The sequence below is a fragment of the Camponotus vicinus genome, unplaced genomic scaffold, assembly GCF_025532165.1.
Source record: "Camponotus vicinus isolate PSW18456_S1 unplaced genomic scaffold, iyCamVici1.0 SCAF_1, whole genome shotgun sequence".
Lineage (NCBI taxonomy): Eukaryota > Metazoa > Arthropoda > Insecta > Hymenoptera > Formicidae > Camponotus > Camponotus vicinus.
In genome coordinates this window covers 5,379,828-5,392,355 of record NW_028141945.1, presented here as the reverse complement: position 1 = coordinate 5,392,355, position 12,528 = coordinate 5,379,828, and the positions used below count along the sequence as shown (strand labels likewise).

General features: G+C 33.1%; 2 protein-coding genes across 2 annotated transcripts; one reads left to right on the top strand and one right to left on the bottom strand.

Annotated features, from left to right (window-relative positions):
* Nucleotides 1-419: 419 nt before the first annotated feature.
* Nucleotides 420-7,513, bottom strand: LOC145969397 (succinyl-CoA:acetate/propanoyl-CoA:succinate CoA transferase). The gene is made up of 6 exons (XM_083095510.1): nucleotides 7,185-7,513; nucleotides 2,883-3,035; nucleotides 2,262-2,501; nucleotides 1,778-2,182; nucleotides 1,405-1,671; nucleotides 420-1,047 (listed from the first exon to the last, which is right to left on the bottom strand). Exons 1-6 carry the CDS (start codon nucleotides 7,381-7,383, stop codon nucleotides 863-865), a joined length of 1,449 nt encoding a protein of 482 aa, XP_082951636.1. The 5' UTR covers nucleotides 7,384-7,513; the 3' UTR covers nucleotides 420-862.
* A 729-nt stretch (nucleotides 7,514-8,242) lies between these two features.
* On the top strand, nucleotides 8,243-12,140 carry Vha55 (V-type proton ATPase subunit Vha55). Its single transcript, XM_083095497.1, has 4 exons — nucleotides 8,243-8,670; nucleotides 9,653-10,119; nucleotides 10,256-10,921; nucleotides 11,048-12,140. The coding sequence occupies exons 1-4, from the start codon at nucleotides 8,583-8,585 to the stop codon at nucleotides 11,312-11,314; spliced, it is 1,488 nt and encodes a 495-aa protein (XP_082951623.1). The 5' UTR covers nucleotides 8,243-8,582; the 3' UTR covers nucleotides 11,315-12,140.
* Nucleotides 12,141-12,528: the final 388 nt, after the last annotated feature.

Sequence of the window (12,528 nt, the reverse complement as noted above, 5' to 3'; positions counted from 1 at the left end):
ACAAGCTTTTATTAATGATACGGCAATAAATGTATAATGATCGTATAAAAATTTACGTGACACATAATATAAAAGAGATCTCGTTAACTGTATACGTCAACGATACGAATCGATTATCATCTCCACACTCCATACATTTGAACATCTAATTTGGCAGCGTTCGATTTTTCGAGATAATGTTTATATAAATTGGCGGATGCACTATCGATTTGAATTTTTGTAATATATTCGTAATTTGAATATATTTCAAAAATATAAATATATAAATACAAGTGTACTATAACTATTTCTTTTAAAAGAAAGAAAATATATCGAAGATATCGTGCACAATGAAATATCAGTTCTTATTTTATATCTATATATTTTTATGTATATTCGTATTTCGAGAATTCGTCGTTACAATAGTAAAATACGGGAAATTATACAAAGAAACGTTGATAGATTTAATATAAAAAATGCTTACACATTTCATAATGGCACTAAGTAATGCTATTTTTTATTTGTCTAAAGCGCGTGTTTCTCTTTCTCTCTGATAATATAAAATATATGTGTATGACTTAATTAGTATTTATATATACGAACGCAACCTATCGCATTATGAATTCTTCTTATACAATATACGTAATGTTACAATTTAGCATCTTAAATTCTCAATCTAGTTAGTTAGCACGTTATTCTCCATCTTTCTTTTATTTTAGGAAGAGGCCGACGAATTGTCTTCTGGTAAGAGAGCGCGTATATCGTATAAGAAGAAGACGCTACGTGACTCTTCGACTGTTGGCCGTTGTACGCGTGACTAGAACACGCAAACGACCGATCGTTAAGTGCTATTGAATATGATTTTTCTGCTTTATTTTCGGGCTTATGGCGCAGGCATCATTTTCAAACGTTCGAATGCCGATTTCTCGAGCGCTTCTCTATGATCTGGATGAGCCACTTGGATCAATTCGTACGCTCGTTGCTGAAGACTCTTGCCAAACAAACTGGCGATGCCATGTTCGGTCACGACATATCGCGCCACCGCTCTGTTAGTAACTACTCCAGCACCTGTTAACGTAATGTAAAATAATATAGCGACCGTATTGGATCAATACACAAATGAATTAACCCAAAATCTGATTTGATACGAATTCATGTTTAAATTAAAAAGTTTGCTAAGTTTTATAATATGTTAAATCACTAATATACTATTATAACGCTCTACATTATAGATTTCTTGTGTATCTTTCAGCATAATATATTAAGCAATAACTTCAAAAGTTGCCATATAATAAAGTTGGATTATAATGGCATCATTTCACTTTATACAATTACGTTTTTATTACATCAATCGTTCAATTGTGGAACTCATGGAATTATGGAAAATAGAAAGAATAGATCATTTGGATAGATTTATCTACTTACCTAACGTTAGAACTGGTTGTATCTTGCTCTGACCCTTAGAGGTGACCGACTTAAGAGCTATAATCGGCTTTCCTTGTCGATCCTCACTCATCGCAGCACCCGTAATGAAATCCAGTTGTCCACCGAAACCGGAATACATTTTCGTACCAATACTGTCCGAGCAGATCTGACCGGTAATGTCCACTTCGATACACGAGTTGATGGCCGTCATTTTTGGTTGTTTGGCAACTATTCTAGGATCATTGACATAATCCACGACCAACATTTCTGTTAAAAACAAGTAAAAAATAAGTCATTAAAGAAGAAAGTTAAGATTATGATATGAATTTCAATAATAATTTCAAAGACGTGATAAATGCAGACGCAAACTGACCTATGAAGGGATTATTGTGCATGAAATCATAAAGTTTCTCCGAGCCCACACAAAACGAACCGACAATCCGGCCCCGATGCATCGTCTTTTGATTATTTGTGATACAGCCTTTGTTCACGAGGTCCACTACGCCATCACTGAACATCTCGCTGTGAATTCCCAGATCTTTATGTTTGGTCAACAATGATAGTACAGCGTCGGGTATACTGCCAATACCCAGTTGTAATGTGGCACCATCCACTACCAGGTTCTCAGCAATATACTTGCCGATCTGCTGTTCAGCCTTACTCGGTGTCGTCACCGGATGAACCGGTAATGGTTGATGATGTTCCACAGCAAAGTCCAAATGGCTTTCGTGAATAATAGCATCACCAAAAGTCCTAGGCATATACTTATTGACTAAAGCTGCAAAAAATTATCCTCTCTTTAAATTCTGCCTTTATATGAAGAAGAGTGAAGTATTCGCGAGGTTTCCGAGATTTACCTACGATACATTTGGAATGACTCACGGCGGACCGAACAGAATCTACGCTGGTACCAAGAGAGCAGTAACCCTTCTCGTCTGGCGGAGACACGTGGATGAGCGAAATATGGGGCTTCAGGTAACCTTCTTTGAAGAGACGCGGGATTTCGTGCAGGAAAATGGGAATGCAGTCGGCGGTGCCTGCATTCACCGCGGCTCGTACATTACCGCCAATGAACAAGCTGATAGATCTGAAATGTTCTAAACATGCAAACATATTATAAGATATACACATTTGTGAAAAAAACTTAAATAATACCAGCTTTTCTTGGATTTTCTTTTATAATTCATTTTAACTAATTTTTTCAAACAAAATGCAATTTTTTTAACACGTATCTCGCAAATTAAGCTTTTGTTAAAACATAATTAAAAACTTTTATAACTAAAAGACAAATAATTTAAATACAGCAATTATAATTTTCTATAGAGAGGAAATTATGTAAAATAGATTCTTAAAATAGAGACAAAGTTGGAAGCGAATCATGCGGCGCAAAAGAGTGCGAGAACAGTACGCTACATATGACGAGTTGTTATTCAGATATTTTGAAAGAGAAAATTATGTCGACGTACACCGTAACGTACTTGCATATTCTGGTTTAGCGAACGGAGCCGCCCCTTCGAGATGCATGTGATATAAACGGACATTCCTCACATCACATCGTACCCCGTAGTCGGTCATCGCTCTTAACGATTCAACGGGTGTCGCTGCAGCACCTTGGACATACACCAGCTGATCTGCAAATATATAATAAATCGAGAATTAAAAAAAACTTTTGCACAGTTATTTCGCGAACTTAAGTTTTTTTTTTCGAAATAAGAATTATTTGAGATAAATTAATATTAAAATTAAACAGATTTAAACAATTTTGTAATCTATTTGCATACGTTAGGTTTAAACTTTTTGAAGAAAAGTTTTTTTCTCATTCCTATTCTAAGAATAAATTTTTATCCTTTCTTGTGACATCTTTAAAATATTAATATATTTATATGTATTCTAAAATATAACTCGAATATAATAGCATTCATAATTTCTTGATTAATCTTTAATGATGTTTATAGAAGAAAAGATGAGTTAAATTGTTTATTTTTACTATAATTTAACATAATTTTAATGCTATTGCGATTTATACAATAATAATAACGTCTTTTCGATACATTTTTGCGATAAATCATATGACGAATAGTAATTAATTTTATTCAAAATATTATTATATTTATGTCTTTGTTATTATATTTACGTTTGTATTATTATGTTTGTGACTATATTATTATTCGGATACTGTTAATACATGTAATGATATGCGATTACAAAAGTCAAGAAGCAAGAAATTAATTTTTTTTTACCGCGCTGATAGGAGCTAATACAATTCATAAGAGAAAACCTTGTACTTTGTACTTTGTAGAATGTCACAATAACATATTGCAGAACACATTGCCTAATATTTACATGATTTATCACAATGATATGATATATAAATATTGAGAAATTTGTATCTCGATACTCTCGCGCCTAATATTTATCTCATTCACTTATCATATCTAAATTTTATTTTAGGCCAGATGAAAATGCATTTTTGTTTAATACATTTTCATCTGGCCTAAAATAAAATTCCAAAAAATTTTATAGACAGCAATTACGAAGTGTTAGAGTTATCTATATGCGAGAAAATACATCTATTTAAAATCAATTTTAATTAGCGAATGCTGCTCTTACCGTATGCATTTTATCTTATTAAACAAAAAGAAATCTTATTCTAAAGAATTCTTATTAAGCACGAGGACATAAATATTACTACAACATTATTACATTATTATTATTCAAATGAAGACATATATAAACATAAACGTACAATAATTATTATTACCATAATCAAATTAATTTTCTAAAATAGCGATTTTTATATTATTCATTTTATAACTATAATTCTAACTCTAATAGTAATTGCTCTTTCAATTCGCATAATATAACTAAAGAAATAGTTTAAAAAACGCCATATATAATTTCTAAAATGGCATTTTTAAAATCCAGAATAATATATAGAAATTATTGTAAGTGCGAACATTATATATAATTTTTTATTGTCCCATGTAATAGAAGATATTTTTAGTCAGCGATTTATCTTATTGACGAAACGTGATCGTTACATGCAATATGTTATGTGATCGTCATATGATATTTCATCTCTCATATCCATGCTATACAATACATTGTAATTACATAATAATACACGAATTTATTAAGAGCGTCATAAAAAAAATTCAAAAATTGAGTATAAAAATAACAAATTAATTCATATAAAAAGTGCGTATACAATTTTTTTATATAAAATACTGCAAGCGTCAATATCAGAGAAGAATTTAACAAGAAAAATATTTACATAAAATCTTCATCCTAAATCTAATTTATTGTGTTGGCAAATTTTTAGTTGGTAATAGTGGTGGACTATATTTAAACGAGAGCTAGATTTTATGCTACGTATATGTATATATATGTTTGTAGATTCACGTATCGAGGTCAATGTTAGTAATGTATCTGCTCGTTTGATATCATCTGCACAGCTGTGAATCTTTTTTATCAGTCACATCTAAAAGGCGTATTATAAAATTGCTCAAGCGAAACGAGGAAGTCACTTGTAAATTTAGTAATGAGAAGTATGGGAAGGCAATTTCAAAGATAAGATTAGAAAGCTTATTTAACTTTACGGGAATCATTAGACGAGACATTAAGAATGACAAGGACATCTTACATCATTCCGCAAAGCACCATGTGCCAGAAGGACGACAACCGGTGTCATGGATGAATAATAAATTAATTTTACATAGCTTGCATTTATATAGTTTATTTGTGAATTTCTTCATAAGTTTTTTTGTGAATTTCTTTCTATAAAAATTAGATTACATATAAATAAATTTTAAGCTATATATTGATTTATATAAATTTATTTTTTCTGTTTTTTTTATGATGCGTATAAAAAAATATAAGACACATTTTACACTTAATCATATATCATTAACAACAAAGAACGTCAGTCGATTATCGGCTTCCTTTATCAGCAAAACAAGTGTTTCATTGACTCTCATATTTCTTATAATGAATAAAACAGCATTATAACGCGATGATAGTATGTATCGAATCGAACTTCTCGATCTTATCAAGTAACTGTGTAAATATAATATATCATACACTTGTATAATGCAAGTAAAATTCTGCTTCAATTTGTTAATCGAAAAAGGAAAAAGTGTTGAGATATTCAATATGGCAAATCAATTTAAAATAAATTAGAAAAAATTGGTAAACGATATTTTATATTTTTGAGGCTATTAAATTTTCCTAAGTTTTAATTATCCTTGAAAAAATTTTAATTTTTCTAAATATATCTCATTAATTTTTATTATCAATTAAATATTCTTAATATTTATATATTGAATGATATCTAAAATATACAATTCTGAAATTTTATCGTAGTGCTCTTAGGAAATAATTTTTTTAAATTTGATTTTAAATTATTAAATTTAAAAACTTATTAAATCAAATCTTTTAAAGCATATGTTATACATAATATACATAATATAAACGGCGACATAAATTTTAATTCGCAACAAATACTAATTTGAAGCACATGAAATATCATTTTGCATGTTATTTTAAAAAAATTTTCATTACCAAATTCTACATCGTTTTTCAAACATATTGCAAAATATCGATGCACGCGAAAAATAACATCGTTAACATTGAGCGTGTTTATTGACGCGTTTATTTATGAATAATTCAATAAGAGAACTGTATGAAAAATACCGCGAATTCAAAGCGATTTGATTATAAATATATGCATATTTCTGGTTGGTATTGGCAATCAATTATTTCACAAGTGGGGTCTTGACGCGGTGCGAAATTTAGCCAAATATAAATCGATCAGCCGCACACTCAAAGCGAAGCAACAAGAGCATCTTGAGCTAAATTTTGCGCTAAACGCACAAATTCATTCGATTATTGTATCTTAAGATTTAAACTTTTTGTTTTTTATGTAAAAAATGTAGACATAATTATAAATATAAAAATTATATTACGTCTACATGATTTTACGCATACTTGTAGCCAAAAATTATTCTATATAAAAAGCTATAAAATGTTTGCTTAAAATTTACATCCAAATCTCCAAATCAAAAACAAGAATTTGTATAAATACTTACAAAAACTAGAATATATATAATATAAAAAATTCCGCAGTACCTCATCGCATACATTGATTTAAGCAGCTTGATTAGGAGGAAGTGCAATTTAATAGAAATCGCTCTTGCAAATAGATGATCAACTGATAACGTTATCTGCATAACTGTTCTGGCATTCACATTAATAGTCCCCAGGGTTTGAGGCTATATTTCATTATGAATATTTATGAAGAAAAATATATAATGATAAACAACATGTGTGTAACTCAAACGTTATGCAAACAAGTAAATCTTATTGGAATAGACGAAATAAGTGAAATATGATAATAGTGTAAATATCATAAAGATCATAAATATCATAAATATTGTAAAATATCCGCAAAATTACATTTTCAAATAATTCCTAGATTGAAAAATTTCCAGTCTCATAACGAAATGATAACGCAAATCTATTAAAAATCGTACGTCACGTAGACCTATGATCACACAAGATCTAATTGCGTCAACAGTCCGTGCTGTGCATATCTGATTCAGCGATTTTCTGTTTCTTTTTTTTGTGTTATATTCATATTATAATCTTATATATGATATTGGCAGAGGAGTGAAATTGGCGTAATATTAAATTAAAATTGATGGAATCAGCCGTGAAACTCGGTAAATCCGCGAAATATCATCGCGTCGCTTTATTTGGCCAAACAGACCGTCATCGATTACCTGAGTCGAGTTCGGCCTGTTCGATAGCCTCGTCGGCGGTCTTCAACCAACAAGGCTGCTTGCCGGGGATCGGCATGGATGGTTCATTCACGTAGGTGAAGTAGGTTTTTTTCGCGGCGCGATGGAAACAGGGTCGCGACGTGGACGTCGCCGTCGCCAGCGCCCGGGTTAGGCTGGTGATTCGTTTGAGGGCCGCCATCACTTGCTCAACCGATTCGCGCCGAGAAAAACCTATCCTATTTGTGGGAAACGTAACCGACCACTAGCCCACCGCCCACACCTGAACTGTCATGGGAACTGTCAGCGGCAGAGCCGCGTGAATGTAGCGTTATACCGCGTGACTCGTGCCTGACTTCTCGCGATAATTGCGCCACCTGCTGGCAATGCCACAAGTTAATTCCTGTTCTATTGCATATATATATTAAAATTTTTATCTATATTTTAATAAAAGCGTCAATAAAAATAAATGTATATTTTTATATTGCGTACAAATATAAAATTATGTAATATAAGAAATATTTTTAGGAATTATATTTGACGATTTTTATTCAAAATATTGATTTAATAAATTACCCAAAAAACCAAACGAAATTAATTAATTATATTGGTTATGTTAATTAATATGATTAATTATATATTGCTATCAGATTGCCAACAATTGTATTACCTCTTGTCAACAATTCTTGGCAACAAAACAGCAACTTTATAGACAGTTGGCTATCTAAATATTTAAAATACATGCTTGTATTGCAATATAATAAATGCCAATTTTCTCTACTACGAGAACAATTTTCCCTTTACAATATTATCAAAATCCAAGAATTAGACGTATATCAATTGCGTTGAAAAAGCATTTTCCATTTACTCGATGTTGAGAAGCACCGAAAAATTGCGGACATTATCTCAGATCTTTGTAAGTAACCTGTCGACACTTTCCTCAATCAAATATATTTTCATTTGCGCGCCAAATATAGCTCCTTCTCTCGAGCTTCGAAGCGAACATTCAATGATTCACGTAGTCCAAGCCACGTGATTGCACGTGCCTCGTCTTCCATCCTTGTCTCTCTCTCTCGCGTGTCTCGCGCGTTACGATTTTTTCACAAATTGCTCCAGAAGCGCGCGATTTATTCCAAGACGCGAATCTTTGTCGAGAAAAAAAATCTTCCTCTCGTCTCGCACTATATATTTTCCGTTTTACGTGTATTATATTTTTCGTTCACCGATATTCGGCCGAATCATCCCTCCTCCATCAATTGTCCTCCTCGATACGTTTCTCTTCTCTCTCTCTCTCTCTCTCTTGACGTAGCGGCGAGCCAGTATCCTCTGCTATTCGTCGGAGTGAGCAGTGACAGCGGTGGATAACGTGTGACTGTGAGTTGTGGAGAAGTACAAGCCGAGATGTATTCCAAAACCATCAGCAATCGCCAGGCAAGCCAGGAACATGTGCTCGCCGCGTCCCGGAACTTCATCGCGCAGCCCCGGCTCAGTAAGTAACGTTCGACGACGGAGATCGTGATGAGAACTCGGGACTCAATTGGGCGTAGCATCTGATCGATCCCCTGACTGCATCAGCTGATCCCCGAAATTCTCAATGATTCTTCCTACACGAAGGATTTTGCAGGCCAATAACGTCATCTGCAACGCTTGTAAATCCTTGACGGATTTTCTCGACGAGGAACGAGAAATTGTTCCCCGAAAACGTCCCCGCGAATTTGTCGCTCTCGAGACCGAACTTGTCATGTGATTGCAGACGACAATTCGTGTTTGCTCGAATGGTTTTCACAAACGCGCAATTTTGCTTTTATATGTTTCTAGAAAATATGTATTGAGGTAGTTTCTCGATTAATATTAAGAATTATAGATATGATTAAGATACAGTTATTTAAATATTTGATGTTTGCCTACGGGCGTAACCTATGTCGGCAATATCTGGGAGATTATGACATAATATGGTACAAAAGAGAGATATAAATGATGACCAATATGTGTGATCATCATATAATTTGTTTAAAATTTTGATCAAATTAAAATAATGAGTCTTTTTAAAAGTCATGAATGTAAATAAAAATTATTATTATTATTATACTTCAGAAGATTATTTTTTATTTTGTTAACATAATTATATGAAATGTAAACTATATATATAGTATTTTTTATTCATTACATTTAAATGCATGTATCATGTAAAAATTTCCTTTCTTATTTATATATAGAAAAAATATAAAATTAAAGAATTATTTGGAAAATACAAATATAATCTTATATATTTCAAGGTCTTAGATATTTCAAGATTTTCTTCATTTTCTATCAACTTTAAAGAGTCGTTTAATATAATATATATAATTCTCTAACATATGTGTTCCTATTTTTTTATTTAAGATATTTATAATTCCACTTAAAAAAATATGAACAATGAAAAAAATTGAATTTTAATAAATAATTAACTTGCTATCGTTTGCTTATTCCAGCTTATAAGACAGTATCTGGAGTAAATGGTCCACTGGTAATATTGGATGAAGTAAAATTCCCAAAGTTTGCTGAAATCGTACAACTGAAGCTCGCTGATGGCTCTCTACGTTCTGGGCAAGTATTGGAAGTCTCTGGTTCCAAAGCTGTGGTTCAAGTCTTTGAGGGCACATCTGGCATTGATGCGAGAAACACTCACTGCGAATTCACCGGTGACATCCTGCGAACGCCAGTGTCCGAGGATATGTTGGGCCGTGTATTCAATGGATCGGGAAAACCGATCGACAAGGGACCACCGATCCTAGCGGAGGACTATTTGGATATTCAGGGACAGCCTATTAATCCATGGTCTCGTATTTATCCAGAGGAAATGATTCAAACTGGAATATCAGCCATCGACGTGATGAACTCTATCGCCCGTGGTCAGAAGATTCCCATCTTTTCCGCCGCTGGTCTCCCACATAATGAGGTATTACGATATTACTTATATAAATTACACGCACAATTAATTTGTATAATTATCAAAATTGAATCATACTTTCTATAGTGAAAGTTTTTCTTTTCTTGATATTTTTAATCAAAATTTCATTCTTTGTTTGTGACAGATTGCTGCGCAAATCTGTCGTCAAGCGGGTCTCGTAAAGGTACCCGGTAAATCCGTCCTCGACTCGCACGAGGACAACTTCGCCATCGTGTTTGCAGCCATGGGTGTTAACATGGAAACTGCACGTTTCTTCAAGCAAGACTTTGAAGAAAATGGTTCTATGGAGAATGTGTGCTTGTTTTTGAATCTGGCCAACGATCCGACGATCGAAAGAATCATCACGCCGCGTCTCGCCCTGACGGCGGCCGAGTTCCTGGCGTATCAGTGCGAAAAACACGTGCTGGTCATTCTCACGGACATGTCCTCCTACGCCGAGGCGTTGCGTGAGGTATCGGCAGCTCGTGAGGAAGTACCGGGTAGACGTGGTTTCCCCGGTTACATGTACACCGATCTGGCCACCATTTACGAGCGTGCTGGCCGTGTGGAAGGTCGCAATGGTTCCATCACACAGATTCCCATTCTCACTATGCCCAACGACGATATTACTCACCCGATTCCCGATCTCACTGGCTACATCACCGAGGGTCAGATCTATGTAGATCGTCAGCTGCACAACAGACAAATCTATCCGCCCGTGAATGTGCTACCATCCTTATCGCGTCTCATGAAGTCCGCTATCGGCGAAGGCATGACGCGAAAGGATCACTCTGATGTATCTAATCAACTGGTGAGTCATCATATTAAATTGTAAAAAAAATAGAAATTTATTATTAAATTGCGAAATTACGAATTATGATATTCTTATATAATATATGTATCTTTTTTATACAATTACATAAATATATCTTTTTAGTATGCTTGCTATGCCATTGGAAAAGATGTCCAGGCGATGAAAGCCGTCGTAGGAGAGGAAGCATTGACGCCGGATGATTTATTGTACTTGGAATTCCTGTCAAAATTCGAGAAGAACTTCATTTCGCAGGGTGGCTACGAAAATCGCACGGTCTTTGAATCGTTAGATATCGGTTGGCAGCTGCTGCGAATCTTCCCCAAGGAGATGCTCAAGCGAATTCCGGCCAGCACTCTTGCGGAATTCTATCCGCGGGATTCCCGCCATTAATCGCTCTTTTATTTATGTGTCTCGCCTTACGCGTAAGCTTGTTCCAATTATTAATTAAATGGTGAAAATCGCGTATAAGCTCGATATATCTTTTCATCGCCATAATTGGAATATAAACACCTCTATTCTCGCGTATTTACAAAAAAGATTGACATAATGTGACACGAGAATAATTAAAGAGAGTAATTTTAACGTATATATAATGCACTTGAATGAAAAGAAAAAGAATGGAAGAGTGTAACGCGTCTTGTTTACATACTATAAATATTAATGTTACAAGCTTACAAGGATCGTACACGTTTTTTGATGTTGTGCAATGAGAGATAAAATAAATAGCAATGATATTGATATGTAAAGTAAATTGAAAATTATAACAGATTTATTATGGAATCTTGCGCGTGTGCATATGAGCAAATCGCAGATTCAAAACTACGCATGTTATTTATCATGAAAATAAACACTGTGAATATATATTGTTTCAACATTTGACGCATATAGCATATATCTCTCGTTTTAAAACGACAGTGTTCACTCACACCAAACGACCATTGTAAAGTGTAATATATCATTCAGTATTAATGTAGACAAAAAACATAGAAAAGTATCTACGATCACGTTGTATTTTTGCGTTCCCTACATTCCATTGTGAAATTCATATATAAGATTCTTTATGCGTTGATGAATCAATTGAAACGAGAGAGATTTAACACAATATGTACAGTTACTTCTAGAGAATGTTTTGAGCGAAATATTATCATGTATTGTCTTGTGAAAGGCAAAATGTATATGTTAGAAATAGAAAATTAAAGAAGAATTGTTGTTTGAACCGCTTTGTTTAAATGGTGCTATTTAATCTATCATAAATATGTTATTCTATTTGATTAATTATTTAGTATATTAGATATTCTTATTTTATTATATTTTCTCTGTTCTTTTATAAAATTAATATCTTAATTTTTTATACTTTGTAACTTTAAGTATTTTTTTTCTTTCAATGTTTATATAGATACTGATAAACAAAGAAAAGATTTTCCTTTAATAATATCTAATTTTCACAAAACATTTATTATTGAATAATTATTATAAATAAATAATTATTATTATTATCGATTGAAATAAATAAAAATAATGTATTAGGAGGACCCTCAGAATGACTGAAGAAAATTTCAATCAAATTTGATTTGAATTTGGCGCTTATTCACTATCGTATCGCT